This window comes from Fusarium oxysporum, chromosome 1 (genome assembly GCF_000149955.1).
Source record: "Fusarium oxysporum f. sp. lycopersici 4287 chromosome 1, whole genome shotgun sequence".
In the NCBI taxonomy this organism is placed as follows: domain Eukaryota; kingdom Fungi; phylum Ascomycota; class Sordariomycetes; order Hypocreales; family Nectriaceae; genus Fusarium; species Fusarium oxysporum.
In genome coordinates this window covers 1839425-1866228 of record NC_030986.1, presented here as the reverse complement: position 1 = coordinate 1866228, position 26804 = coordinate 1839425, and the positions used below count along the sequence as shown (strand labels likewise).

Genomic DNA, 26804 nt, shown 5'->3' with positions numbered 1-26804 from the left:
CTTGTCCCGCCCTCCTTATCTCCCCTCGTAAGGCCCTCGCGGCGCCCCCTAGGGAACGTCGGTTCATTTTCGCGAACACGAGGATCGTAGCCTCGGCGATACTCATATTCTTCCTCGTAGTAGTTTGGGCCGGCGGATCGGGCCCGGCGAATATCACGGGTACCAGGAGGGGGAAATTCTCGTCTGACCTCTTCTATCGATAGGTCGCTGTCCTCGCGACCGCGAGGAACGATCTCCCGATGAGTCTTTGAGTTAAAGGAATCTCGAGGGTCGAGATAACGGGGGTCTTCTCGACGCTCCTCTCGCACATAGCGGCGAGAGTAATCCCGATCGTACGGGTCGTAGTTTGACATGAGGATGTTGTGCGGTGTATGTCGCTGCTACGTTATGCAGTGGTGTAATAGTTGACGTTGGTTTATAGTTGAAAGTGGCTTTATAGTGATGATAAGCGATGTTGTTATAATACCGAGTTGGCGGTTTCTGTCGATGTAAAGAGGAAAAGGACGAGGATGTGGCGGGAGGGACAAGTCAAAGAAAAGCAGCAAGAGGAACCCAGCCACAACCCAGCCAAGCAAAAACAGGGTCCTTTGATGCTGCAACAAGGGGGAAGTATGGAGGAGGTATGGAGGTAGGTAGCTACGCAGTACCTAGGATTGATGAAGTGGGTTATTGTGAGTCTTGTCGACAGGCGTAGAGTGTTAATAGTGGGCAGCACTGAACCTGTTTGACGTTGGTTGAGTGGATGGGACGGGATGGGATGGGCATCAATAGGACACGGAAGGCAGCAACAGAAACCATGCCTTCCCTGCTGACTTGCGATGGACCTTTGACGAGATTCAGAGACAGTTATGGTTAGACCATGCCGTTCAGTAGCTTAGGCTTCGTGTTAAGTTTTACTATAATGATAAGGCTGTTCTGCTTAACAAGACTCTCCTCGTAGCTTTCAACCGCACAAGCGGGGCGAAACAAACGACGTAATGAGGAGGGGTATACCTCAAGTTGGACGCACAACGCTGACGCTATTCGACAGGGGTCACGGCCTTGTAAGGCCCACTAGAAGCTCTTGGGCGCGCTGGGCGCTGGGGCAGCGGCACTTGATACCCAGCTGGTGCCCAGCTGGGCGTCCACAGCACAGCCTGGCTTCGTTCCTAGGTTCGTCTTGCGCCACAATTATCATGCAATCATTTCCACTTTGCAACGTCTCAAACGCCCAGCAACACCGAGGACGAGACAACGTATATTCGATTGAAACAACAGCTCCGGAGATAAAATCGAAGCCGGCTCTTCTCCGCTCCTTTGCGGAAGTCAATATTAGTGTTTGACCAGGTCGATGGGCGCGCCCCGTGTCTTCATCCCTGGGCCAAGCTTGTCAATTCGACGGAGCCCCCGTAGGCATTGTTCAGAGTGAGGCTCTCTGCCAAACACTCCGACCTTGGTAATTGGCTCTCAAAACTAGGATATATCGTCCCCAGATCTCACTTCAAGCAGCAAAGATCGTCTCAATCTTTGTAAAGTGAGGCTCAGAAGTCGTTCCTCGAAGGGATACCCTAGGTTCGTGCTACCTCGGAAACCTGCATATTCGATGCGGTGCTTGTCCTCGAACCCATTTCGCCACTTTGATGAGTTGTTCTTTTCTAGAAACTCTTGTCACCTTGTGAAACTTGGGCTAAAATCAACGGCTGAGCGTAAGACAAGCCGGGTGGGAGTCTAGACCAGCCAATCGCCGCTTTTCTTTCAGCCCATCCCGTGTCTCTGTTTAACTTTGACTTTTGACTTGACATGACACTTGAGACACAACATGTGACGCAACAGACGATACCAGGATGCCTGCTGATGAGAGTTCATGACCAGCTTAGCCGTGTCCTTATTGCATCAGCCACAACACATCAACTGCCAATGATGCCTGTATGTATCAGATTTATCAAAGTCCATCACCAGGTCCAGATTTCGTTGGTTGTCAAGGGTGCCCACTGTTGAAGACCTGTCTGTTACGAATGACGTCCTTGTTACTGTATATGAACCGTGTTGGGCCATGTAAACTCGACCCGATAGGCCAGGCCGTTTGAACACCACGCTTTTTGCAATTCAGCCTTATCGGCCACTGCAGATGGCTCGGTATTTGGTTAATAATATCAGATTGACCTGGCTGTGTTTCATATGTCTGTTTATGTTACCACCGACGTAGTGACAGCTCACACTGGTAGTCAACACACGAGCTCCTTTCCTGTCATTTTTGAGACACTCGATCACATTCAGGTTCAGTGACCAAGGTAAAATATGGCAAATTGATGTTAAAGCGCGAGATCTTAAGTAAACCATATAACCGATTCCATATCAATACCCTCAACGATGAACAAAGTTAAGTCTAAAACTTATAATTTTACATGGATCAGAACCAAACCATTACACCCTTCTGTGATGGACCCAAAACTCCTGATGGTTGAAAGAAAACCCCGTTACCATGCCACTTTTTGTATCTCCATTTCAGACTATTCGTAATACACAAATTCCGCCGGTCAAAGTGCCGTTAAAAATTTCTCCTTCTCATACATCCTCGGAACGCTTGCTCTGTGCTGGCTCATCCATATCACCTGCGTGCTGAGTCTCTTCAGCTTGAACACCATAGTCAGTAGGATCGGCTTCCTCGTCCATCTTCTCCATTTGATCAGGCTCGACAAGTGCATACTTGCTCTTTCTCCGGATACGAGCACCGTACCAGAAGAAGACAAACGGGATCAATGCCAGAAGAGTCGCAACTCCGCCGATGAGAGAACCTCCACCACCTACACCAAGAGCAGTGAACATCTGGGTCGTAAACAGAGGAGCGGCAGCACTGCCAGCCGATCGAGCAACTGTGTTGGCAGCGATGACGGAAGCTGCGTCCTCAGGGCGTATGTGTCGGTAAGATAGTTGATTATGGCAACGTAGACGAGCATTAGAGCGGCAGAGAGGAAAGTGCCCGCAAGAGTCGGGACGATCCAAGGGACAGCGCTGTTATATGTTGGTTACTGTTGCCTGTGTAGAGACATGGAAAGTTGAAGACTCACTTGTAATTAGCAGACCATGCGAGCCAGAACATGGTGATTGGGAACGCAACACCTCCAAACATAGCCATGAGAAGCCGATCCTCGGGCAGTAACGTCTTGCCAGCCGCATCCTTGCTTCGCCTTCGCTCACTGTCAACGAAGATAACGATGGCTCCAAGAACGGCCCCAACGACCTGGCCGAGGAGAGGGAGTTGCGAAACGCCAGCATTCCAGCCCCTCATGTCTCTGAATACAATAGGGTAGATGCTGAAGAGCATGAACTGAAGAGTGAATACTATGCAAGTGTAGATAGAGCAGAGGAGAGAGATCAAGTCGAACATGAGGATCCAAGGTCGCGTGAGGGCCAGCTTATAGACATGGGCGAGTGAAGGTTTATCTTCTTCTCCCTCCATTATGGCCTTTTCATAGCCAGCAATTCCAGATTTCCGGGCACGCTCTGCCTTTTTCGCCAGAATAGTCGGCGCATGCGTCTCGGGGATCAAGAACATAAGAAGTACCGTCAAAGCTCCGAGCCATAGGACGGAGTACATGCCCCATCGCCAGTTCTTCTTAAGCTGAACGAAACCGGACACCACCGGCCCGAGTGATGGGCCAACCCAGGAAGCCAAGCTGAAGATTCCCGTGGCGTTTCCTCGCTCAATAGGGTCCCAGAGGTCGACCAAAACGCCCGGGGTGGTGCTTAGCGGCGCAGAGATAAAGACACCAGCCAGGAATCGTCCAACTAGTAGTGATCCAAAGTTTGTAGGGAAAGCGCAGAGAAAGCTAAAGGCCATATAGGCAAGAAAAGTGATGTAAAAGATCCACCGACGACCATAAAACTCAGAAAGAGGCGCAAAGACAAAGGGCCCTGCGCAGAAGCCGAGCAAGAACATTGTAGTGGTCAAGCTCGCAGCAACCTCTGATACTCCAAACTCTTCCATAACAGAGTCGATGCTGCCAGAAAATATGCTTGATGCAAAGTTTCCGTTCATTACGAGAACTACTGCGATACAGGTAATAGCCCATCTTCGCTTGAGGGACCAGTTTCGCGGGTTCTCGAGATCGTCGGGCGAGAAGTCGACATAGCCTTCTTCATTGAGATAAGGAGCTTCATGTTTGCCGGTGCCAATATCAGGCTTGAATGTCACGTAGGAGAGGGCTCTGCCCACTTGAGCGGTCATCTTGTGGCTTTGATGCTCTTGTAGGTGGTTGGAAAGTGATGATGTGGGAGAACGTAGCTAAAGCGATATATGTCTGAGCTGGTAACAATAGAGAGCTTGGGCACATGCTTTATTTATATGTTCTCAAACCCTACGCCTTCTTTAAGCATCATGATGAGATATTTTGGTTTCTAACATCCATTTTTCATCCTCAAGGAGAAGAATCTCCACCACGGTGGCCTTGGTTGAGTTAAGTTGACGTCAAGTTCTCCAGATGAAGGTATACCGACCACAAGCACCAGGCCTTCTTCCCCAGACCAACCGGAGGTCAGCTCCGAATCTGATTTCATACTCCGGGTCGCGGCTGATTTTCCCATCTCTATTTCCCTCCGGGCCGATATTGTATCAGAGCTGAATCTCGCCCCCCTCAGCCTTTTGATTTCCCCGGACCCACAAGTAGCATATATCAGGGTCGTGAAATGACTGTAACTCGACGAGCTTTGCAGTTGAGGAGACGGGGAAAGTTTATGAACCACTCACAGTGGTCGTGTCAGGACCATACAGCAGTCCAAAGATGATTTCCCTGGCTATGATAACGTGGGGAGGCTGAATGTTTCCAACATGGCGGTCCGCGAAAGCATTGAAATTCAACCTTGTATGCAGATCACTTATTTACCTACTAAGTCAATATCCTAGGCTGGCCCCACGTGGAATATGTCACAGCATTCGGGTTCAATGACGAATCAGGCGGCTTATATCGAGATTTAGAGCAGAATTTGGAAGCTTCCCTGCATGAGGACGCATTTTGGTGGCCACAAGTGAAGATTCTTCAGCCATCACTTACACGAACAGGGGGAAGAAACTGTCTCATCGTACGTTTAGGTTGCTCACTGTCAATGCATTGGATGGTAATTTGTTTTCATTTTTTTCCCTCTCCCCTGATCAGCTGTGGTCGGAAATTTCATTCCGCGCATGGCCAAGTATCCATGGAAGTCTTCTTTGTTGCTTGTCAATTAATGCAATGTCTTTGCCTTAGCTCAGTATCTAAAGTTAGGTACTTGCTTACACAATTTTCGCTTTCGATGTGCTGCATCCCCGCAAACTCATCCCGCAACAAGCTATAGGTAACTAAACAGCAAGACTTGCTGTCGCTGCCCCATTCGCCGCTAACGAAGCTGTCATGTTTAAATTTTCCAGCGACGCTTGACGTAATGCTGCTAGGCAATCTGCAGGTCTTGTTCAGCCATTTCCACTTTAGGTATTTTCTGGGGACCCAAGCTCCGGCTTTGACATTTCTGCAAGGCACCGCTGCCGTGTTGTTGATGCCCGGTTGATCCATCGGCCGGTGTGTCCTGACGATAGCTTCATTCCTTTTCTCCAATCACGATCTTATGCGTCTCCCTCCGCTCGCCTTGGCCCTAACTCTCCCCAATCTCGGTCACCAGGCCGGGGTTCCATCATGCGGCTCATCCTTAAAAAGGTCTCGGTTTGTGAGATCTTCCCCAGACTTCACGATGGCCTCACCTCGCTGACAATGAATGGTAGTTTTGCTTCATCTCGATATCTTCCATGTAGTGCTTCCGGATACGGCAAGGAGATCAGCACACCATGACTCACCGGACCAGAATCTCCGTGTGGACAACGACAGGGACTCCCCATAGTAACAAGGCTCTGCTCCACCTTGTAGAATCATCATGCCAAGTCGATCATGCCCTGGTCCTAAACAACATATGTCTTGTGACATACATCAGTCAACTGTATAGATTCTTCATGTCCTTCGCTCGCGCCATCAGTTTCAGATGGATTCCCTTTGCGAAGCATACGCCTGGCTTTATGTCCAAGCAAAGATTCAACGTGGCGGAACAGAACACCGTCATTTCCAGGCCCAGCAGGATGTCATCTGGGCATGTGCCCCTGAACAATATCAGACCAGCTTGGCGAGGTAGTCAATCGTGGAATCTTAGAACAGCCGTTACCCGCAACACTTTTCGACGTATCTTCTCATGATCCGATAATCCTCGATCGGGACGCCCAGACCTCATACTTCATCACATGCAAATCATAAGACACGATACAGGTAATAATATTTGATGATGTCTTCTGGTGGGAGCTAGATTGAAATGTGATAATTACCGATCTTTGATATCATATCCTCCTCATGACAAAAGTGCCCAATATGAGCCATGTGCAATTTAGCTACCCTAAAGTCAAATAGATAACCCCTCACCCCCGCCAACACAACTCTCTCCTGTAAAAATTCTTTCCTTGGCACGCACTGTTAGTGCGGTGCTAGGAGCGGGATTTTCTGCAGGCCACGCGACCACACAAAAACTGCGGGGACGCTATCGGCTCCCTAACAGCAGTTTTCAGAGAAGGAATTTTGGAGAGTTCGCCTTCTCTGACAACACCTTTGTCGGATCTAATGGCGGCACCTCAGAACCAGAACGCCTTAGATATCGGAGGGCGATGCCCCGGGCATTCGTAGCGACATCCTTCCGATCAACGACGCCGATTGCGATGGGTTTTTCTCCTTTAAAGGCAAGCCGCACCGTCGGCCTCTGATCCCTTCCCGAGGTTTTTCCCTGCCGCCGCGACAGTCGACTACGAGCTACAACTTGGTTACTGGAGATTGTGGACTGCGTCAGCAGATGTAGTGATGCGCGAGAGAATTCTGGTCGGTGGAAAAAGTTCGACAATAGATTGCCCTCGAACCCGCTGACGGGTGACGGGCTTGAGAAATACAGCACCTTTTGTGCCATTGGTATGCTGGATGGTGAAGGAAGCGGGGTATCCTGTACCTAGCTAGCTCAGCACGTCTTTTGCTCCAGTAGGAGATTTGGCTTCGTTACAGCCACCCAGACGAAAAATACACATACATACATACATACATACATACCCCGCCAACATGATGAACTATCTTGTCATGACAACCAATACGTTCCTTGTGAATGAATGAAAGGACAAGGACAGAGAAAATGTCCCTGTTCATGCAGTCAGAACTCGCACACATTGCAATAAGCCATTGCGCTTCCTACAGCAGATAGTATTTTCCCACTGCCCCAACCCTATTGTAAGCCCATGGAAGCTCGCCAATAACCTACCATGCATTAGCATTTGTGAGTACTACTGATATAGATCGTGATAACCATCCACCTACAACGGGCAGCAGTAGTACAACAGCATCCAGTAGATTTCAAGACAAGCAGAGGCCTGATGTTTCTCGACATGATTTTTTCTTTCTTGAATAATGAAACTATTGTACAACTTTTGAAACTAGAATAAAAAACTCCGTATTTTTAGCAAAGCTTGGAGAGTCCCCTCTAACATCAGAATCCATGAGTAAAATCAGAACCAAGTCCAAATCGAAATCATCCTTGAACCCCTTTCATATGCAGTCGAGAAAAAAAAAAGATGCTGCAGTTCAGCTAAATGTCACCGTACGCCCATATGCTTTTCCACCCATGCCTTTTTCTTTCATCCGGTATGACGATAATCCTTTTAATATGCCGTCGTAATCGACCACCCCGTGAACATCCAGCGTAGCGGGTATAGCAATCATCCAGCGACACTTGCCGCTCGCCTCTGTGACCTGTCACTACAACTGCCCAGCACCAGCCGCACTCCGTCGCATGTAACGCTGAGGTTCTGGCGCACACCTTTCCAACTTGTAGCGTGCCTTCGCATTTCACAAAACCATCCTTGGAATACGCCCCAACAGAAACCAATACATCAGGCTATTAAGCCAACCTTCATTCCGAATTTTCCTCTCCAATGGTTACTGGCTTTTCATTATAGCCTCGTACACCAGGGTATCGAATATCTGTAGCTCGTGTACGTCGTTCTCTTCCTTCGAGCGATTCTGATAGGAGGAGACCTTAGGTATAGACCTCTTGTCGCCCCATGGTGCACTTATAGCACTATAACGTACAACGCAAGTTACTATCAAGAACTCGCCAACCACCCGTTTGCTGTCTGGCCCAGAACAGTGGAGTGCTATATATGAACCATTGAGGCATCCATACAGCCTGTTTCACTGAAGACCTATGAACAAGCGAGATCACAATCGTAACACGCTTTAGTTCATGGTGAATATAAAGCCAGCTCCGGGCCACAGCATGAAATTCGTAAACACTTATAAATCTGGGACACATCATTCGTATCGACCCAGACCGGGGAAGGAAAAAAAAGAAACAACTCTCTCATATACGCCACTTTTCAAGCATGAAAATGATAGAGGTCTAACATCTCCGCCACAGCCAGTACTCCATTTCGCGGGGGGGCTACGATTGGGTTGTGTAAGCCTCCTCGATATGCACACCGTTGGTAAGCGGTGCAGTTTGTTCAGCATGACCATTGGTCAAAGCTTCAACGCTGGTGACTTGGACCTCACCCTGAGGGCCAACAAGGGGAATTGTCCCAGAAGGTGAGAAGTCGGGAACAGCCGCAGAAAGCTGGGTGTTGCCATTTGGAACAACCCCATTTGCGTCATGTGGTGCGAATTGTTGGAGAGCAGGGCCATGAGGATAAGCATGTGCACCATATGGCATAGCAGCGATGTCGTCAAATTGACCGCCAGGGAAATGGTAGTGTCTGTTCTTGAAAGTGACGCTTGCAGGGCCAGCATTGCGGGCCAGTTCATCTCGATTTTCCATAGAATAAACGAAATGCTCCCAATTGTGTCGCCGACGTAGTCGCTCACACTCATCGTCGCCAACCACGTAGTCGACTTCAGTCGAATCCTCACAAGCAGCACGGATGATGTTCATGTCCACAGTCAGCTGCTTGATGCGCGAGAACGCGCTAATGAAGTGGAGAGGGACGAATCCCTGGGAATCCATGCGCTGTCGAAGGTATTCGTCTTTGCAAAGGTTCTCGATGGAGAAATAATATTCGATTTGAGTCTTGATCGTGAGTACGAGCAAAGTTATCAAATGGAAGGGAGTGGAAAGGAACTGCACCAATAGGCGCTGCCATGGAGTAATCGTAAGGCGAATATTGAGCTTGCACAACAGGCATACGAGATCCCCATTCGGCACTGATACACGATGGAAGTTGTGAGCACCATTGCGACCACGGGCTCGCTGAGAAGGAGGCGTAAACATGCCACCATGTCTCTCTATATCGCAAGGGGGGACTGTAACCCTGAGATCTGGCAGCGTTGGCGCCTTGGCCATGGAACCCGGATGCAGAAATAGCATGCTGAGATTGTGAATGGCCGTGATGGGCACCTCGTCCTCGATAATTGCCTCGACCTCTCTCACTGCGGTTATCATGCCGGTCTCGAGTTTGAGAAATCTCCTATTCCCAAAGCAATCAGTATACGTCTCACACAATAAATGCACTTGCGCAATCTCAAGATAGCTGTGCTCTACAGGGGCATCGTATTACTCACCGAAGACTGGGCAGGCGTATCTTTGGCCTTCTCAGAGCCAGTGCTGGCAGGAGTCTTTTTCTGGCCGTTAACACCATCCGCTGCTCCGCGTTTAACGGCTGCCAGTTGCGATGCGGCATTGTTGGTGTTGTCTTTGGGCTTAGTGTCGTTGGTCTTATTGGAAGGCGCGGTAGAAGCGGTTTTGTCCGCTACACCGTTGGCCGTGCCTCGAGGAGCGGCATCTCGGTTACCACGAGCACCACCCCGTGGCTTAGAGCTACGCATTTGAGGAAGCTGGGTTTCGAAGCTGACTGTGGGGACATAGTCCATAGCCACCCATTTCTGTCGGGGCTTTGACGCGCTGCCATCTTCTTGACTGTCCTTGTCAGAGCGGTCTGACTTCTCGGGTGTCTTGTCTGCGACCTTCTTCTTGCTATCCTCCTTAATAGCCGTGATTGCAGTTTCAGGAGTTGGCCATGCTGTAGAATCCTCGACGGATGGAGGAACCTCGTTCTTGCCATCCTTCTCATGTATCCGCGACCCCCGGGGGCCATTGCGCTCCGACCGCACAGTACTGGCCGGCTTTTGCTGAGTCTTGATACCGTTCGTATATGGTGTTGTAGTAGATTCCTCAGTCTTCCTCTCATCCCTCTGAGATGAAGTGCCATTCACTGTAGCTTCCACAGGTGTGGGAGCAGGTTTGACAGACTTGGCCTGCTGTGCCTCCTTTCGCTTGTGCCAGATGTTGACGCTGGGGATAGGTGCTTCTGAGAGCTCGACCTTGGGGGCCTCAGGGGCCGCCTCCTGCTCCTTTTCTGTCGTCTGATCACTGGGTTGCTTCTCAGAAGTCTTACCCTTCTTATTTCGCCTAGCCTTTCGGGAGTCCTGCTCGTCTACAGACCGGGCAGTAGTGCTTGATGACCCCGGTGTCTTCTCGTTCCGTCGCCACGGGCGCTCTAGCCTACCAGAATCATCCTCGCGCCTCGAGTCTGTTCGTCTGCTTTGTGTCGACTCAGAGCGGGTATCGCTCTCGGATCCGGGAACACTCTCGTGGCCTTGCTTTTCAGAGAAGGCAGCGCGGTGCTCCGTGGTCTCAGGAGCTTCAGAGTTGGCCTGCTCAGTAGCAGTAGCAGTCGACTTCACGTCGGTTGCAGGAGCCGGAACATCATCATCGGCAATGGAAGCTTGCGCGTCCTGGGAAGGAGCAGCAGCATCGGCGACAGCTGTAGGATTTGAAGCAGGGGTAGTGCCTTGACCCTTCGCAGCTTGTGCGTAGGAAAAAGTTGATTGAGTGGCCATTTCGTTGGACTCAACGATGGCGGATGGACTCATTTCAGGTTGAGCCTCGTAGGACAGGCTTGCCGTCTTAAACTGGTAGGAAATTCTGAGCTGAAGGTGCCAAAATCACCTTGGTCGCAGTAGAAGGAGAAATCAATGTATTGCTCAGGGATCGAAAACCCCAGGATGTCTCTCAACCCCTTCCACGCAAGGAGAGAGGCAAAGCACCTACGTGCGATACAGTGACTATCTGTGGACCTCTAAATAATGAGGGCGCGGGGATATAAGATTCTCGGACAACGAGTCGAAATTCGGGGGTGCGTATCGAGTACGAGGATATAAAACTGAGAGTCAGGTGTCCGTTGAGCCGAGGTCCTCAGGCCAAAATGGACATCCAGGAAATCGGTTGGATTGTGGGCGAATGCTGGGCTTGAGCCGTGACTGATGTTTCTGATGGAAAGAGGGAAAGATTCTACAATGTCGTAGAGGCGTTTATTGAATCGAAAAATGGCAGCCTAGAGCAGTAGGCGACTAACTTTCGACGAAGGGAGGCAACAGGGGGGAGAAAAAGTAAGGTTGGTGTGAACAGTAGATAATTTCGAGGCAGTAAACCCAAAAATGCTTATGCTACTGTCCTGCTTTGCCTGCTCTCGTAAATAGGAAACAAGAGCGTGTTGGACGAGAAAGACGTGTCGATTGAATGAACTCGTAGCCTAGAATCAGAACCAGAACCAGAATCAGAACCGAGGCCGGTGTATTTGCTTGTTACGTTGCTTCGTCACGAGGGTATCGGGAGAAAACGCAGAAGGCCAGGCGGCGGGGTGGTTATGATTGATGGATGTAGAAATGATTCCAGAGGATAGGTAGGGAAGAAGGACGAGGGAGGAGGGGGGGAAGGATGAGGTAAAGAGAGGTAGTATTCGTAAACCAATACAAACTGATCCTCAGCGGCAACTCTTTTCTAAATTGAGTAGGCGAGAGAAGTTGTGGTTTATAGAGAGGGCACACGGATCTCAGGGAATGAGAAAAAGAAGGCCGGAGGTTATTTTTTGCGTTGTGTGAATAATAAATTTTTTCCCTGCGCTTCTTTCCCCTCTCTGATCCGCAGGCGGGAGGTACCACAGAAACATACCGCGACTAAGTGATTTAGAAGGTACCGCTGCGCCGAGCGGGAATCCTTGGGAGATGGACTGGGAAACGGGTCGGGTTGGAAGGATGGAGGGACATTCTTTTCCGCTCTGGGGTGTTTTTTTTTTTCTTCCCATGCGAGACGCCCATGAACAGATAAAGCGATGTTAATATTCTTTGTCATTCTTCCTCCTCTTGTTTCATTTTGGCTCATTTATTTCTACGATACTGCATTTACTTGACACTAACAGCAGTTTGGTTATTAAATACCGAATACGGCGCTGTAACATTCAATCGCTATTCTTGTTCTATGATTTGCATGTTTGTCATTGACTGATGGAGATGCATAGTAGGACTTACATCACTGATGTGCCTAACTATAATCAGTGAATGCATTGTTTAAGTAACCCAAGTCAGCGACGGGGTTCCGCATATCCACCGAGTAACAATACCTGGAGTGCCACTGTATCGCTGACTCGAGCCTTATGAATAAAAGCCCTGCAGCCGACGGCACTGAACATCATACCAATCTGCCTCGGGTTCATCTTTCAGTGGGATTCAGGGCAAGGCTTCTTCTTCTCATTTGCGCTCCACTCTGGATGCACCTCATTGCTAGAAGCCGCCGTCGTCCATGGATGTCATGGCGCACCCGAGACCCCGAAGAGGCCTGCAAACAAGGGCATGATAGAGTAACTACTTCAACCGGAGCCGGACGACCGTGATAGGTGGAGTTGCGCGAATATAAATCGGCTTTTCTGAAGTACCTTTGTCGTTACTTTATTGTTGTTACTGTACCCATGCGATTATTTACCCTTTCGCTTTACGAAGTTTGCTCTGTTGAGTGTGTTTTGGTTATCTTGCACCAGCTGCGTACACAGTGAGCTGGCCGTGCTATGTACAATGTGTAGAACTTTGCAATTACCACAAGCATACCAGACACATCCATGTCTCTACAGGTCTCTTTGTCTGAGAAAGCCTGATCTGTGTGGGTAATCTGGAGGCCAGTCATTACATACATACACACTCGGAGCTAGTAAGAATCTTGGGTTTCACAAAGGGCAGTTGACCGGGTCGAGTGTATGACATTTAATGAATCTCCCGGAGCTCGTGTAAGAAGCCAGACTTTATTTTAAATAGAAATAAACAAAAGTAATAAAACAGAACGCTGAGTCTACGGTAACAGGCTAGAAATTACTCAACTTTTGGATACACATCAGGTCATGTTCGGTCCACGAGCACATCAAGAAGCAGATCAGCAGGTTGTTAACAGGAAGAGCAAATATAAGAGAATCTGCATACGTCTCAAAAGACCACCCATCCAGATGTTTACACAAAGGGCAACAAGGCATCTACTGGTCATGAATCTCATCAGTTTCTAACAATCATTAGGCAGTTCAATACTAAATCGAGAGATACGAGTCGGAGATAGTTCATGTGCCAATTGTCTTTCCAACTCATACATACTACTACCTAGTCTGGTGCAATTTTTTCTTTCCATTATAATTTTACTTTCATAATGCAAAAGCCTAAAGTTAAGGCCACTACAGCATACGTCATTGCATTTGTAAATCTGCCTACCTGATTAAGGTTAATTTCCTGTTGATTTTAGAAGAACTTTCTTTCAGATCTAACACAGTTATATTCTAAACATCCAGCTATATGGCTACCTCCTTTATCAACTCTAATAGGGTTTCATTTATTTTAGACATCAAGTGGCTGCGAGATCTTCCCAGATTTCATTACAAACCGATGCCCCACATATGGGTTTGCTCATTGGATACAGCACCTGATAACTTGCCCTTTTGGTAACGCTTACCTAATCACCAATCACCACATGGAAACTGCCTGATACTGGTACGAAATACTAAGGTAGGTAGCCTGGGACTTAGTTATATGGAAAAATAGAGATTAAGACCCTGTGAGGACACAAAGGGGTTTACTGCGTCAAATGATGACTGTAGTACTTTGGCTGGGCATATACCACAGCAAGACTCGGACTTGATTACAGGTATATATAATTACAAAAATTATACATAGGTATTTGCTTTTATCCTAAATCGACAGCTGTTCTCGTAAAATCATTCCACGGTTGCCTGAATCCATGATGTTATGGTCAATTCGCTGCTAATGTTACACAAAACGGACAGTTGGTGTACAGGAGGACTTGGATCCTTGGAGCCTGGGAACATCGTGAAACGTGTTGAGGACAAGAGTCCCGTACTGCATGTAGTCAAGGGACTTTTCTAGCCAGTCATCCATGCTGTTGCTTGCCTTGCACCAAACGATGTGGCAAAGCGCAGTCCAGTAGATCCCATAGGGAAATAACTGATCAAGTACCAGAGCAGGCAGGCAAGTTGAACAAGAGCGGAGAATAAGGTGAGAATTGTGCTGTGAAGCTTTCGGTATGTAAGTAAAATCTTCAGCCCATCGCAAGCTAGACCTCACCTTCAAGGCAAACACAAGGGTCAACGTGATAGAGCCAAAATACGCCGCAGTAAACGGCAGTCGAGGAGTCGAAAGAAGGTGATAAACGTAGTTCATGGGGCCCATTACCGCAGCGAAGGAGGCCAGGAACATTAGTGATCCAACCGACCATCTGCATAGCCCCACATTAGTTTCCAAATGGGATTTTGAAATTCACCATGTCGAATCTACGACATCATATCATGGGGAAAACTAGTCACAATCAAGACGGTCTCACAGTAGTAAGGCCGCGTGACATAGATCGACAAGCAATATAGGATGAAGAGGGCAGACTGAAAGGGTTGCGCATGGATTTCCGACTTACAATATGACAAACTTGCGTGGTCTCAGAGAGAGGACGGGGAATAGAGTGAAGCAGATGACGAAACATGCCACAGCAGCGAGGTTACAAGCACCAAAGATCAACAAGCGATCCCATCGGCTAACTGCCAGTTGGGTTAGTGTCTTCTAACCACGAGGCATGTCATCCGCATCACATGCATAGTTCAAGGCATGGCTCAGATGCAATGCACATGTCCCGCTGCAGGGGTGCTGGAAGACGATAGGTGAAGAACATCCAGGGTTGACTCACGAACAAACCAGCCTTCCTCTTCTTCACGTCGACTGGGCGCGGGGAGAGGTGCACCTGAACTCTCGGTGGTAGGTAGACGGACATAACCGCTGCCTCCTTGGAAGGGATTTAAACTCTGAAGAGAGGAGAGTAACCCGCTTTGATGAGAAGTATTGACTGGTTCATCGCGGCGACTCCAGCCGAGGGAGTTTATCGAGTCTCGGAAGGAGGAAGAGGCCATGGCGACAGGGGACCAGAGGGGCGGAAACGTAAGGGACAGGTTCAGCGATCGCGGGACAGGGACGGAGCGGCTAGGTCGATCGTGCGGCGCAGGGTTCAGGTTCAGGATGAGATTCAGATTCGGGCTGGAGGTCGAGCTCGTAGGTGTGGTGGAGGGTGGGACGGGCTTAACGCAAGACGGGCGATAAAGGCGGCCTCGTATCAAACTAATAATATAACTTGGAACAGCAATGTCCACTTCCTTGGAAAGTCTGGCATCGTGGTTGATGTGGTCAGTCGACGAGTACCCATGATATAGAGGCAGAGCCTTAGTTAACAAGGCGGACAAAGCTGGCTGCCTACCGCGATCTGTCGCCTACAGAGCTTAGACCTGTCGTTGACGACGTTGCTTTACGCAAGGTGACAGTACCCTCGATAGGCACGAAGGACTACGAGTCCTCGGGGGCTTAGGCTGGAGCGTTGGGGCCAAGGGGGTTGCAGGCGACCGCGCGTACCGCTCGAAAATGGCGGAGGTGGTAGCGATAAGAGCAAAGGCAGATGCGTGACAAAAGTCGACCGGAGTGTTTTGCGCGCGAAAGAGAAGAGAATGGGGACTATGGTCTATCTGGGCGTTTGGAGAGGAGTGAAGTTGGTCGTTGAGAGTGGAGGGCGGCACTAAGCTGGGAAGTTGATGGATTGGGGTTGGGCGTGTGGTTCTTTCCTTGGATTGGATCCCATCGATTCCTGTAATGCCGTCCTCTCAGAAGCATTTGCTGAGGTTAGGCAGCGCAGGGGATTATATGATTGGCTGTGTGAGAGTGGAAACGAATTTGGGGTAGGTCTGGTGCCACCTGTGGCTCCCCCATCTTCCTTGCACGGGCCGCCTTTGATTGATGGAAGCCTCAAACGGACACTTTTGGCGGGAACGGGAGGGATCATGCATGACACAGAAGCATATGGCCAGGGATGGGAAGGCTTCAGAGTCAGAGCTCAGAGCTTCTGTCTGGCTCTTTCGGAGCTGAGCTGAGCTTGGGGCCTTGCAGGACGGAGCTTGAGACGCACCTGGAGGTTCCAGAGATCTTGAGGCTGATCATAGGCTTTTTGCCCATGCTAAAAAGAGCCAACCACATATCGCACATCCACGGCCTCACAAACCCAGCCAAGTCCTCTTTCAGTGCATATGGCTTCAGAAGTTGAAAAAAATCTACAGGCAGGACAGGGTCCAGGCGGGAGAGGAGCGGGTGGACGGAGCGCTCCATGTTTACTGCTACCACTTACCACTTGAGGAGCGGACCGTAGAGGGCCGGACACGATCCGTAGGGAAACTAAGACGAGAGATTGTAAGAGGAGTCTGACTGATACCATACTCTCCATGACGAATGAGCCCGCACCAAGTTTCTGCCGTACATGTAACAACACTGAACGTGAGTGGAAAACACTACTAGAAACCTTTACACTCTCATCTAGGTATACGAATGTCACCAGGCCGACAAGAGTCAAGTCCCCCCGAAACACTCCGCTCTATGATTCTCACGACAACCAGCCGCTTCGAGATATTCTGCGACAATGATGGTGGGCTTCGAGCTGGGGCGCGTGGCCAGGGAGAGGGAAGAAGGATGGGAAAGTATCCAGCGCATGACCGAGCACAGAAGAAGAGATTCGAGGGAGGGGAATCGATTGCATGTAGCAATTCCCGATGAGTCCTTAAAGTCCCAGACAGTAGATTGGGCTTGGTGTCTTAAATTCCAAGTCACGTTCAGCCTGGCGCCCACACACACAGTCGCATCCACACCCTCCCCTGTCTTTTCTATCTTGCATCAACTCTCAAGTGTAGACCGGACATAGCAGAAAATAGCGGCCACCATTACCGCCAACTTTCTGTATCTATAGTCAAGCCCAATTCCAGCTTGCATACAACTACATGGGGACCAGTGACCACGGCCTCCACGTTTGGTCTGAAATACATTATGTCAGGTGGGCGAGAGACGATAAGAGTTGTACATCTGACTTGACGGCTATGGCTAGTATTTTTAGCCTATTCCTGGAAGTATAAATTAGGGGACCATGGTGCCTTAGCCTCCGGTCAAGGATTGTTGATTTCATCTTGCAGCTGTGTTAGAAAGGACCTTACTCTTTGAACTGGCCTTTCCAGTCATCAACAACATCTGGGACTTGATCGTACGGAGACGGACTTTGAAGGAGTAAGCACAGCCAGCCATAGGGGACGAAGAGAAGGACGAGCGAGAGTCGATATCAAGAGCAAGGCTAAGAACAGAACAAGAAGAGAAATCCACTTGATCATTCGAAACGCAGCTATCCGTTGAGTCTATTTGATCAGCGTCCATACCTACCACGTTCGTGAGAGTTACCACCACGAGAGACGGGAGACCCTTACATTGGTGCTTGGGCTTGTTCGTATCGGATCTTTATCGACTACTACTAACTCACTTACACCTAACAACCACCCCCCCTTTGGATCATCAGCCACGGCTGAGTGTGGTCTTGCACTGGACCCTTGACCGACTTTATTGTCATATTGTACTTACACTTACGCCACCCTCTCTCCTAAGCCATCACCTGTCCTCCAGCTCTAGGACCCTCCAGCCTATATTGGAGGCGCCATAAATACAATAAACGTCAGACCGCTTGCTCTTAACGTCACCGTCAATCGAGAACGCTCATCTTGGCCCAAGCTGGTCTTTTATGCACGGTATCCGATCCTGCCGCCGTGTTTGCGCCATCCGCCAACTTTAGTATTTCACACTTGTCTGGACAACAACAGATCTCGACGTCTCGCTTACTTTGTCTGTGCGTTCGAATAAATTAGAACGCATCTGGAGACAAATAGCAGGGCCTTTTTAACCTTCAATACTTCAATCGTGGGAGTTGCGACCGCGAGTCTTGCTCCTTATCCTCAAACTTGAGCTTCAGCGCGGCCTCACCTCATCCCGAGGACGGATCTTAACATCTATCACATCACCATACATTACGGACCTGAACCCTGCATTTCGGCGCCCCGCTGCTACTCACATCCACATCCTTCCATTTCCCGATTTAGACAACCTCCTCGACCACAGCTCAAGCAACACTTCGAATACAATTCGGGTACTTTATCCTGCTTCGTCCGCTCGACTCGACTTACCATAGCATTACCTCTCAAGATATTGTTGCATCGCCTGCTCTAAGCCGTATTATCCGCCTCGGCTATCGTACCGCATCCCATCCATATAAGTCGACTGTGCAAGCTCAACAACACGGCTGTTTCCATGCCTTCTGCGCATTTGGGTGCCTTAACTATACTTGGTGAGTAGAATAATTCATTCTTCTTTTCTGTCCGGTTGCCTGGCATGTTGTACGTATGCTCGGGTCCGGTTGTTCTGCCCAGACAAACCCCTACCAACCGCTTGGACTTTCGTGGAAGGACGACGCATCATAGCCTCATTACCTACCTCCTACCTACCAACCTAGCCCCCCTCCCTAACGATCTTTGTCTCTTTGTTATACAAGCTGTTTGCTCAGCTTTTCAACCTGATACGTTCTTCTTATTAGTGTCGTTGTCATAATTATGACCCACGGTCTTGCCCGTTTGTTTCATTTCTCTTCTGAATATCTTGTTTCCCTCCCTATATCCCGTCTCGACTGAGGTGCGCCGAGCTACAAGGTACAAGTGACATACCGAAACCGTGGCCCCCTCTTCTGATTCGGGTGCCACACACACATCACATTTCGCGCTCTCATCGCCCAAAACCAAGACCTCCATCATCCTTCTTCCTCTAGCTGCGACTCAGACATCCGTATTCCAGAACTACATTGCTGACTGGTCATCTCACCATTCCAAGAACAGCCACTAAAACCCTGAATCTGAATAAACGTTCTTCACCGCCTAGCTCGACTGGGTTTATCCTTATCCCTTCCAAGTCTGCAGCTTCATTTACGACTCAGACTCAGACAAAGAACCCCTCAACTGCTTCTCCGACCGCCGTGCCCCCCGCCCCGACCATCTCACAGGACAGCATCTCCAGACTGCTACTAATAACACTGGACTGGGGCTAGCACTGTACGTGCCAGACGATAAACTGGACCTTTTCGCCCGTGCGTTACAAAGTACTCCAGCCCAAGTGGCCAAGCCCACTCTCTGCTCTTTTGGCTTGCGGAGTACCTGTACCCCCAGGGAGCACCCCCAGCGCTTTAACCCCTTGTAGGTACCTGGCCCTGACCATAGTGAACGGACGCCTGGAGGTCCTGCACTCAGTGCCCACCATTTCAACCCCCTCCAACCCCGAACGTCTCCCTCCGACCCTCCGACTCACGACATTCATCTTTCCCCCAATACCTTATCTGGCTTCAACTCCATCCGGGATACTTTCCGTTGCGGCGCTTGAATCATCACTCACCTGGCACTCGCTATTCATTTATGGACTGCAGATAGCGCACACTCTATATTCCCCAAATTCAACTGCAACACTCTCTGTTTGGTGAGTCAAAGGAATCCAAACCTCAACCCCCGGCCATCCGCCCGCCACTTCCCTCCTTGCTGTAACCTCCGCGGCGGTGGGCACCCCATATATGGATGCCCGCTTCCCATCGCCGAGCCGGTCTTCTTGACTTTGCATTTCCCCCGCTTTGTGTTCGGCGCTGTCCTGACTTTGCTGACTCGATCCCTTAACAGGCCAGTTCAAGCTTGATCTTCGTAACTCAAACGTACCATCAACCTTAGCCGAACTGGTGAACGCCCACAATATTCCGCCCACATCCCCCCTCTAGCTAGGGCAACAACATCCGACTCTTCAACCACGATACAATAACCTAACCTCTATCATCCCCGTCATAATGGCCCAGCACGGCTTCAACCAATTTGGCAACGGCCACAGCGGGGCGAGTATCGATCCCAACGATCTCGCCATGTCAGGTGGTTATTCTCCTTCATTCAACAACTTCAACTCGAACTCTGGAAACGGCACAAACGGATTCACAAACAGTTCCGCTATGTTCGATGATGATGAGCTTTTGGATGGTCTGAATGCACCTCCTGTTACCCAGTCCGGAATCTCGGGTCAAGGCCAGGACTTTTCAGGATTAAGTATGGGCGGCTTCTCTCAGAATGCATTCCCTCATCGTAACTCGGGTCTGCAAATCGACCAGTCACATATGAACGGGTACTCGAGTACCCCCGATGGAGATCCCATTCAAAGTCCCTTCAATACTGGTTTCAATACCCAGTACCGACAAATGCAAGGCCACTCACTCGGAACCTCTTTACATTCCCCCTTGTCCTACAACGAATCTCCATTAGCTGGTGCCATGAATGCCGATAGCAACGACCCGAACTTCCTCAACGCTAAAGCCAGAGCCAGAATGTCCCAGCAGATGCAGCGGAAGACATCCAATAGTCGTAGCCCTATGTCACCCATGACTCCCAAAACCGCTACCCTTCATGGAATGACAATTGGATCGCAGGAGTCCCCCGGTTTCGGCGGTCAAGCCATGAAGTCAGCCAATGGCCAGTGGCTCAACACCCCTGCTGGAAGCATCCCTGCATCTTACAATTCTGGGTACTCCTCTCCTATGCAGCCTGGCATGAATCAAATCAGTGAGGTTATGATGAAGGGTGGTACTTCGATGCCTGCGAAGCTTGGTGTCGCTTCAAACGCCGTTTCCTCTCAGGAAATGAAGAGGAAACGGCGGCGAGAGTCTCACAACCTTGTTGAACGTCGTCGACGAGACAACATCAACGAAAGGATTCAGGATCTTAGCCGACTCGTCCCCACTCACCGTCTGGAGGATGAGAAGATCCGAAAGCTTATCCAGAACGGGACACCTCTCTCTCCATCATTGACTGGAATCGCGAGCCCTCAAGCAACGTCTGGCCTCGCCGGACCAGGAGCTCGAAGAGCCACTGGAAACACTGCAGGTAATATTACGACAGGTCTCCCTATCGAGGACAAGGACAAGGGTCCCAACAAGGGCGATATTCTCAACGGCGCCGTCAGTTGGACGCGAGATCTCATGTGGATGCTCCACCTTAAACTTCAACAGCAGGAGGAGATGATGAACACTATCGCTGAACTGGGTGGGCACTTCCCCTTTGAGATGACAGAAGATGAGCGGCGGATGCAGACCGAGCTCATGGATGCTATAACAAAGAGTGAGAACGGTACTTTCTCTTACTCGCGAACAGCTGGATCTGGTCTGCGAGTTCCTCACCACACCGATTATCGGGGCGACTCTTTGTCAGGCGGAGGAGGCAGTCTCGATCCTGTTGCCATCAGCCCGGATGACAACCTCGACTTGAATGACACCAACCAATTTTGGCATGATCCGGATGACAACAACAGTGGCCACGCTTCAGTCAATTTCAAAGAAGAGGATGAATATGACATGGATCTTACGCAGTAACGTGAGCATTTTTCTAACCCACCCTATTCGGTCTTTTGGAGCATGTCTCTTCGAGCGCAGACCAGAACTACATTCGCTGGGTGTCCTCTTTTGCTTCCTTCAGGTGTTGGCGTTTCCGGTATGTGGTACTGGCATCATTCTCATCATTGCATGTCACTATCCTCCTTGACCGAGCATTACAATGCAGGGCAGTTCAAGGGGCGTGATCTCTCGGTGTTTTGGCATTCTCTCGGTGTTGTCTTTTTTCGTTTCGTTTTGGGGTGCAGAAGGCTTGTGCCTAACCGTATTATATAGGATTACAGGGGCATGTCCGAAATATTTCCTTGTGCTGAAGGTGTTAACACTTGCTGGGTTTGCTTCTTATTTTTCTCCTTTCGAAGGTGGGCTGGTTGTTGATGTTGATTTTCTTCTTTTTTTCATGTTACGATACCTTGGGTCAATTTATGCATTAAGTCTAGGAGGCAGTTAATGAATGGATGCAAGGTCAAATCTCGAATGTCTCTGGTTTAGGAAACTTCACTTCTCTCCACTCCTACTTTTCCCCTTACAGTCTAATATGCACGGTGCTCTTTTTGCCCAAGTTTTGGTAACAAGGCGAATGGAAGTTAGATCCTTTACTGGGCTGGAGGAGTGCTCTAACTTATTGTGCGTGCTGCAGTTTTGCAGCTGTTTCGTTGCTTTTTATTGCCTAGATACCACAAGCGAGATACTTATCATTATATATGTTTCTATCCATGACCACATCTCGACATCTATACACAAAAGTCTGGTAGCCTGCCACGGGAAACTTAGCCAGCTGGGTCACCAATGACGGGTGCAGAGCAAATACTCGCCCATAGCTGTTAGTGTGTTCCATACCAACTTCCGCTTCATATCCTCTTGTAAAGCGATGCGTTCCAAGGCACACCGGCCATCAAAATACTTGCACATAACCTGCCAACTGTTTGCTAATTTTTCGTCGCTGAAACGACGAGCGATGGCCGACAGGTAGCGTGATTCCTTGCCGGTGGCCTTTTTGGCATCGAGGATGATGTGAGGTGTCAAGCCTTGGAGATGCGGGTGGTCGTTTACAGAGGGGTGTACCGTTGCGACTGGGACAGGCTTACGGGCATGTGCTGTCGCCTTTCAGCGGCGTCGCGCTGGGCTTTGGAGGCAATCCGCTCGAGACGGGCTTTCTCTGCGGCCTGCTCGGCAACGGTGGGAACATGAGAGCCGTCAGTGCCGGAGTGACCTTCGGAAGACTCGGAGGTGCGTGGGGCCGAGGTAAACGTAGAGGCATCGTCTTTGGCCTCCTTTTCTTTGCTTTTATTCGCATCTGTATCCGCCGCGGCACGGAGCTCCTCAGCTTCCATCTCGTACTCGACCTCGTACATGATTTCAGGCCAGACGACGACGTAGGCAAATGTACAGAGTTGGGTCACCCAACCGCGACGCATGAGCCAGGAAAGCATAAGAAGATAGGTCGGGCGGTGGGCTTTGCTAGGCGAAAACTGCTTGTATGGACGGGGTGCTTGAGAGAGCTCAGCGAGAAAATTCGGGAGCGGTGGAGCTAAGGGGAATGCTCTCTGCCATTCTAAAGTGTCGAGAGGAAGACGGGATAGGTCACTATTGGGGGATAATATATATTGATCCTTGGCGTGAAGGGGAGGGATAGCAATGGCACGACGCCAGAATATAAAATGTTGAGCATATTTTCGCACTTGACCTAGAGTCAAGATGTTGCTTTGACCAACTTGGTAGAATCTATAGACATGTTGAGCTAAGTGAAGGGCCGGGATCAGATGTAGTGAGTCACATACGATTGTGTTGGCTTTGACAGCCGTACAAACTCAACCATTGAGGCTGTAGTTGGGTCTGGGTCAGCTTGGAGCTCGGCGATGATTTTCTTTTCATCATCAGTGAGCAGTAGAGCAAAGTTGCGATCAAGAAAGCCAGGCTCCTCGAGGGCATCTTGACTGATGAAAGTATTCGCGGTCGTGAGCCAAAGGCCACGCTGGGTCCCCTCTTCGCCCTGAGGGAGGTCATCGATGTAGAAAGGAATAGGAATCTGAACCGAAGGGGTCAGAGAGCCAGCTGCAGTATCGAGATGCAGAGCGGCGATCTTGTTTTGAGACACTGCCTCATATATATCGTGCATGGCAGCGGCCAGTGATGAGCTCTGAAGTATTTCTTTCCAAAGAACACTCATTCGTTTCCCTGATCAATATTTAATTGTGAGTAACTTAATAAAGTTTTGAGTAGAACATACGCTCCTCTCGCGCCTTATCTTTGGCGACAAGTATTCGTTTCGACTCTTTCCACACAAACTCGCTATGTTGCTGGCTGTATTTGAAGGCCTTGCTAACCTTCTTTATAATGTGGTCGTATATGGATTCAACGACATCCTTAACTTCGTTGCTGCTAGGGTTAAGGATGAAGACGAGGTTAAACATGGTCATGGAACTGCGTTTCTCATCGTCCTTGTCCTTACCGTCTTCCTTCTTGCCATCCTTTTCCTCTACAGGTTGCTCAGGCGCCTTTCCTGCAGATGGAGGATCGACCTCATGAGGCGCTGGTTGTTCTTCGTTGTACGCAGAGCGCTTATCAGCGCGGGATGTCTTCTTCGGCTTCTTCCATCTGCCATTTTCGGGAACATGGATAGGATAAGATACACAATATAGTGGATCTAATGATAGTTGAAAGAGTTTCTTGTGATAGGGGCGGGCGGGAGTTAGAATGCCCGCAAGATCGCGAGCAGGGAAGCCTGCAACACGTTCCCATGGAACAATCTGAGATCCAGATTCAGTAAAAGAGTGCTCGTCTGCGTTGCGTCCCTGCTTAGGGAGAGGTACGTCGTCAGCAACATCCGAGAAGCTCTGCTGCGACAGCCGTTCAAGAAGAATATCCTCAAGCTCGGCACCTGTGGAAGAACTTGACTTGGAATGAGGTTCAATGTTTGCGGGGTAGTGGAACACAAATGCTGGGCCATCGCGAGAGCGATTGACTACAAGAGCAACGGCGAGGAAATTGTCGCTAGTAACACTCGGCACAGCCATAGTGAAGGGTTTTACATGATAAGACTGAGGGTAAAGTAGCTAATGTTTGTCACATGAAGCGGCAACGTTGTTGACCTGATGTAAGTCTTGAATGAGTAGTAGGCGGGCACCTATTTTAGATGTGGTTTGTCGTGATGGAGTTTGTCCAATGAACTACGCCTCAGGTGCTTGGGAGAGATGAGCCTCATGAGCGCCACATTTTCGCAAATAGAGGGGAGTCCAGGTCAGTAGGAGGGGAGGAGGGTCACGCACGGGCATCAGGGATGAGCGAGGTACGAGGTGGGGGTTTCAAATGAGGCTCATGACATACCCTAAGGTACCCTGGGTACGGACAATTCATATGCGGCGTCTAGGTTCTTTTTAGAAAGGCGGAAGGGAAGGGATGGGATGGGAAGGGAAGCGAATGAATAACATCCACCCTTCGTTAGTGATCGAGCTGCTTCTTTGTCACAAGCGTTACCTTGCGTAAGTGGAGGCCAATGAGGTCCTTTTGGCTGGCGCCGTAAGGGATCAAGCAACATAAAGATCCATGATGTTTAGCGCATAATAGCTGCCAGATTTGACGAGTCGGTGTGCAGAATAGGCAATTGACAATAAAACAGGGGCCAAGAGAAAACTCGATGGTCCAGTTCCTCTCGACCGCAATAAGCAGTATTAATTTATCCAGACAGTTGGATTGCCTTGGATTGTGTCGTATTTCAATGAAAGGGGCAGTGTTACTCGCATATCAGTGGCGAGAAATCATTCTGGTTTCCGGCTTTTTTTTTTTTTTTTTTTTTTTTTTTTAAAAAAAAAAAAAGACCCAACGGGATTCCCAACACAATTTACTGCTCATTTCCCTTTCACTTATTCTCCCCTCCCTTACCCCAGTATCTACCGACCGGCTATATTACTGTTGGCTCTTTTCTTTCAAGTAGAAGCACTACTTTGGTGGATAGTCGAGTCGAGTTCAGTGCCACAGGGCACGGAGGACAACACAATCACCTGAACATGTGATTCTGGGTCCAAGCAGACGAATATTTTTCTTTTCATCGTACACTGCCGCCGAAAGCAACCTTTGAATAGCGGTCGAGGCTCGTCTTTTAGACACTCTCGTATTTTCTTGCAGCTTGCTTCAGCCAAAGCATCTAATGCCTAGTTCCCACATTATCACGCACTATTCATGCCATTTATGAATTCACACTGAATCCCCATATTCCTTCCATTGAATTGCATCCATGCATCTAGGCTTCACATTCACATCCACATCCACCTTACGAGTGACACGCGACAATCCTTCCCTCGTATCTAAAAAGTCCCAGGCTGCAGCGGAAAACGGCACTCCCTTCCTTTTCATAAGGTCTAGGCCGTCTCTCTGACTGGCCCACGCCCACAAAAGCAGCAGCCAGCACCAACACCGCTCTGTCCCGTCTGCCTTAGCTTTATTACTATTTCTACACGAGGTACCTAACCTTTGCCGGCTTCCGTTCGACTGGAAAGGTAACAGGTCGTGTGCTTTCCCTCCTATTTTATTATCTATATCGCCCTCTGCTTGCATCACCACCGTATCCTGCTGCTTTTCCCTCCGTCATCACCACCATCTCGTACTCCGTCCTCGCCGACCCCTCCGCTTCCCGGCCGTCCCCCTCCTTGAGCCTCCGGTACCCCTGTCTCCACTGTCTTACGGTACGACCTGCCTACTACCACCGTCGCCGGCGCCGCTTTATCCTGGACCGTCCCCGGATTTACGCCCCTGAACCCCTAAAACAGATCTATCTGGCTGCTTGGGAATTTTTTTCTTCAACCCTCAACCTGATCTTTTCAGCCTTGATATTCGGACTCGCTTGTTCGCAAACAACTCCGGCAACTCTCCCACCCACATCTTGACCTACCTCTCCTAATTTTTCTGGCCCGCTGATTATTTGGACCCCGCCATCTCACTCTTCCGTCTCCCCTCTCTTACCGTCCTCCCCCTCAGCGCGTACCCTCACCTCCTTATTTTTCACTCATCGCTGCACTCGCGTGACCATGACAACATCACCAACCAACCTCGATTTTGGGCATGTGCCCTTTCTTGGACTTGGTCTACGACAACAATGAATCACAAGACTCGGGCTCGAACACTCATCCTGACACTCATGCCAGACTGGCGAGCCCAAGACTCAAACGTTGAATTTG

General features: G+C 49.6%; 9 protein-coding genes across 21 annotated transcripts in view; 3 read left to right on the top strand and 6 right to left on the bottom strand.

Annotated features, from left to right (window-relative positions):
• Positions 1 to 2316: 2316 nt before the first annotated feature.
• FOXG_00083 (uncharacterized protein) lies at positions 2317 to 4207 on the bottom strand (the record flags this gene model as incomplete). Its single annotated transcript, XM_018376166.1, has 2 exons — positions 2317 to 2991; positions 3048 to 4207. 2 exons carry the CDS (start codon positions 4205 to 4207, stop codon positions 2784 to 2786), a joined length of 1368 nt encoding a protein of 455 aa, XP_018231693.1. The 3' UTR covers positions 2317 to 2783.
• An 877-nt stretch (positions 4208 to 5084) lies between these two features.
• Positions 5085 to 5998, bottom strand: FOXG_17801 (uncharacterized protein). Its single transcript, XM_018397788.1, has one exon. The coding sequence runs from the start codon at positions 5523 to 5525 to the stop codon at positions 5196 to 5198; it is 330 nt and encodes a 109-aa protein (XP_018231692.1). The 5' UTR covers positions 5526 to 5998; the 3' UTR covers positions 5085 to 5195.
• Positions 5463 to 6422, top strand: FOXG_17800 (uncharacterized protein). The gene is made up of 2 exons (XM_018397787.1): positions 5463 to 5672; positions 5732 to 6422. Exon 2 carries the CDS (start codon positions 5795 to 5797, stop codon positions 6191 to 6193), a length of 399 nt encoding a protein of 132 aa, XP_018231691.1. The 5' UTR covers positions 5463 to 5672; positions 5732 to 5794; the 3' UTR covers positions 6194 to 6422.
• An 897-nt stretch (positions 6423 to 7319) lies between these two features.
• On the bottom strand, positions 7320 to 11911 carry FOXG_00082 (uncharacterized protein). The gene is made up of 2 exons (XM_018376165.1): positions 9579 to 11911; positions 7320 to 9484 (listed from the first exon to the last, which is right to left on the bottom strand). Exons 1-2 carry the CDS (start codon positions 10887 to 10889, stop codon positions 8987 to 8989), a joined length of 1809 nt encoding a protein of 602 aa, XP_018231690.1. The 5' UTR covers positions 10890 to 11911; the 3' UTR covers positions 7320 to 8986.
• Positions 11912 to 13857: 1946 nt separating this feature from the next.
• FOXG_00081 (uncharacterized protein) lies at positions 13858 to 15978 on the bottom strand. 4 transcript variants are annotated; one of them, XM_018376164.1, is made up of 5 exons: positions 15580 to 15978; positions 15019 to 15488; positions 14752 to 14872; positions 14409 to 14559; positions 13858 to 14359 (listed from the first exon to the last, which is right to left on the bottom strand). In XM_018376164.1, exons 2-5 carry the CDS (start codon positions 15236 to 15238, stop codon positions 14207 to 14209), a joined length of 645 nt encoding a protein of 214 aa, XP_018231689.1. In that variant the 5' UTR covers positions 15239 to 15488; positions 15580 to 15978; the 3' UTR covers positions 13858 to 14206. The 4 variants fall into 4 exon arrangements, with proteins under 4 accessions (XP_018231689.1, XP_018231688.1, XP_018231687.1 ...); XM_018376163.1 differs by having other exon boundaries at positions 15019 to 15971; XM_018376162.1 differs by having other exon boundaries at positions 13895 to 14559; positions 15580 to 15918.
• A 221-nt stretch (positions 15979 to 16199) lies between these two features.
• Positions 16200 to 16475, bottom strand: FOXG_17799 (uncharacterized protein; the record flags this gene model as incomplete). Its single annotated transcript, XM_018397786.1, has 1 exon — positions 16200 to 16475. One exon carries the CDS (start codon positions 16473 to 16475, stop codon positions 16200 to 16202), a length of 276 nt encoding a protein of 91 aa, XP_018231685.1.
• A 458-nt stretch (positions 16476 to 16933) lies between these two features.
• FOXG_00080 (uncharacterized protein) lies at positions 16934 to 23560 on the top strand. 8 transcript variants are annotated; one of them, XM_018376160.1, is made up of 4 exons: positions 17145 to 17417; positions 17498 to 18519; positions 19056 to 19691; positions 19886 to 22384. In XM_018376160.1, exon 4 carries the CDS (start codon positions 20047 to 20049, stop codon positions 21610 to 21612), a length of 1566 nt encoding a protein of 521 aa, XP_018231684.1. In that variant the 5' UTR covers positions 17145 to 17417; positions 17498 to 18519; positions 19056 to 19691; positions 19886 to 20046; the 3' UTR covers positions 21613 to 22384. The 8 variants fall into 8 exon arrangements, with proteins under 8 accessions (XP_018231678.1, XP_018231680.1, XP_018231682.1 ...); XM_018376154.1 differs by having other exon boundaries at positions 16934 to 17417; positions 18766 to 23560; XM_018376156.1 differs by having other exon boundaries at positions 16934 to 18519; positions 19061 to 19691; positions 19886 to 23560.
• FOXG_17798 (uncharacterized protein) lies at positions 18801 to 25247 on the bottom strand. Of its 3 annotated transcripts, none has more exons than XM_018397784.1 (4): positions 24958 to 25073; positions 23861 to 24814; positions 23412 to 23808; positions 22203 to 23355 (listed from the first exon to the last, which is right to left on the bottom strand). In XM_018397784.1, the coding sequence occupies exons 2-4, from the start codon at positions 24645 to 24647 to the stop codon at positions 22680 to 22682; spliced, it is 1860 nt and encodes a 619-aa protein (XP_018231675.1). In that variant the 5' UTR covers positions 24648 to 24814; positions 24958 to 25073; the 3' UTR covers positions 22203 to 22679. The 3 variants fall into 3 exon arrangements, with proteins under 3 accessions (XP_018231674.1, XP_018231675.1, XP_018231676.1); XM_018397785.1 differs by having other exon boundaries at positions 24900 to 24980; XM_018397783.1 differs by having other exon boundaries at positions 18801 to 23355; positions 23861 to 25247.
• Positions 25248 to 26722: 1475 nt separating this feature from the next.
• The window catches only part of FOXG_17797 (uncharacterized protein), a gene marked incomplete at both ends in the record, with an annotated part of 672 nt that continues 590 nt past the window's right edge, over positions 26723 to 26804 (top strand). The window contains one exon of the mRNA XM_018397782.1: positions 26723 to 26804. Coding sequence (XP_018231673.1) covers positions 26723 to 26804 — 82 coding nt within the window.

What these genes read in the sequence shown, in the direction of transcription:
- FOXG_00082 (XM_018376165.1), bottom strand. Translation starts at nt 10,889, where the DNA reads ATGAGTCCATCCGCCATCGTTGAGTCCAACGAAATGGCCACTCAATCA. An exon ending in ATACGCCTGCCCAGTCTTCG is followed by an intron (nt 9,485 to 9,578) that starts GTGAGTAATACG and finishes CTTTGGGAATAG; the next exon opens with GAGATTTCTCAAACTCGAGA.
- FOXG_17801 (XM_018397788.1), bottom strand. Translation starts at nt 5,525, where the DNA reads ATGGATCAACCGGGCATCAACAACACGGCAGCGGTGCCTTGCAGAAAT.
- FOXG_17798 (XM_018397783.1), bottom strand. Translation starts at nt 24,647, where the DNA reads ATGGCTGTGCCGAGTGTTACTAGCGACAATTTCCTCGCCGTTGCTCTT. An exon ending in AGATAAGGCGCGAGAGGAGC is followed by an intron (nt 23,809 to 23,860) that starts GTATGTTCTACT and finishes AATATTGATCAG; the next exon opens with GGAAACGAATGAGTGTTCTT. An exon ending in CTGTCAAAGCCAACACAATC is followed by an intron (nt 23,356 to 23,411) that starts GTATGTGACTCA and finishes ACATGTCTATAG; the next exon opens with ATTCTACCAAGTTGGTCAAA.
- FOXG_00081 (XM_018376161.1), bottom strand. Translation starts at nt 15,238, where the DNA reads ATGGCCTCTTCCTCCTTCCGAGACTCGATAAACTCCCTCGGCTGGAGT. An exon ending in AGAGGAAGGCTGGTTTGTTC is followed by an intron (nt 14,873 to 15,018) that starts GTGAGTCAACCC and finishes CCCAACTGGCAG; the next exon opens with TTAGCCGATGGGATCGCTTG. An exon ending in CCACGCAAGTTTGTCATATT is followed by an intron (nt 14,560 to 14,751) that starts GTAAGTCGGAAA and finishes GGGGCTATGCAG; the next exon opens with ATGGTCGGTTGGATCACTAA.
- FOXG_00080 (XM_018376154.1), top strand. Translation starts at nt 20,047, where the DNA reads ATGGCCCAGCACGGCTTCAACCAATTTGGCAACGGCCACAGCGGGGCG.
- FOXG_17800 (XM_018397787.1), top strand. Translation starts at nt 5,795, where the DNA reads ATGACTCACCGGACCAGAATCTCCGTGTGGACAACGACAGGGACTCCC.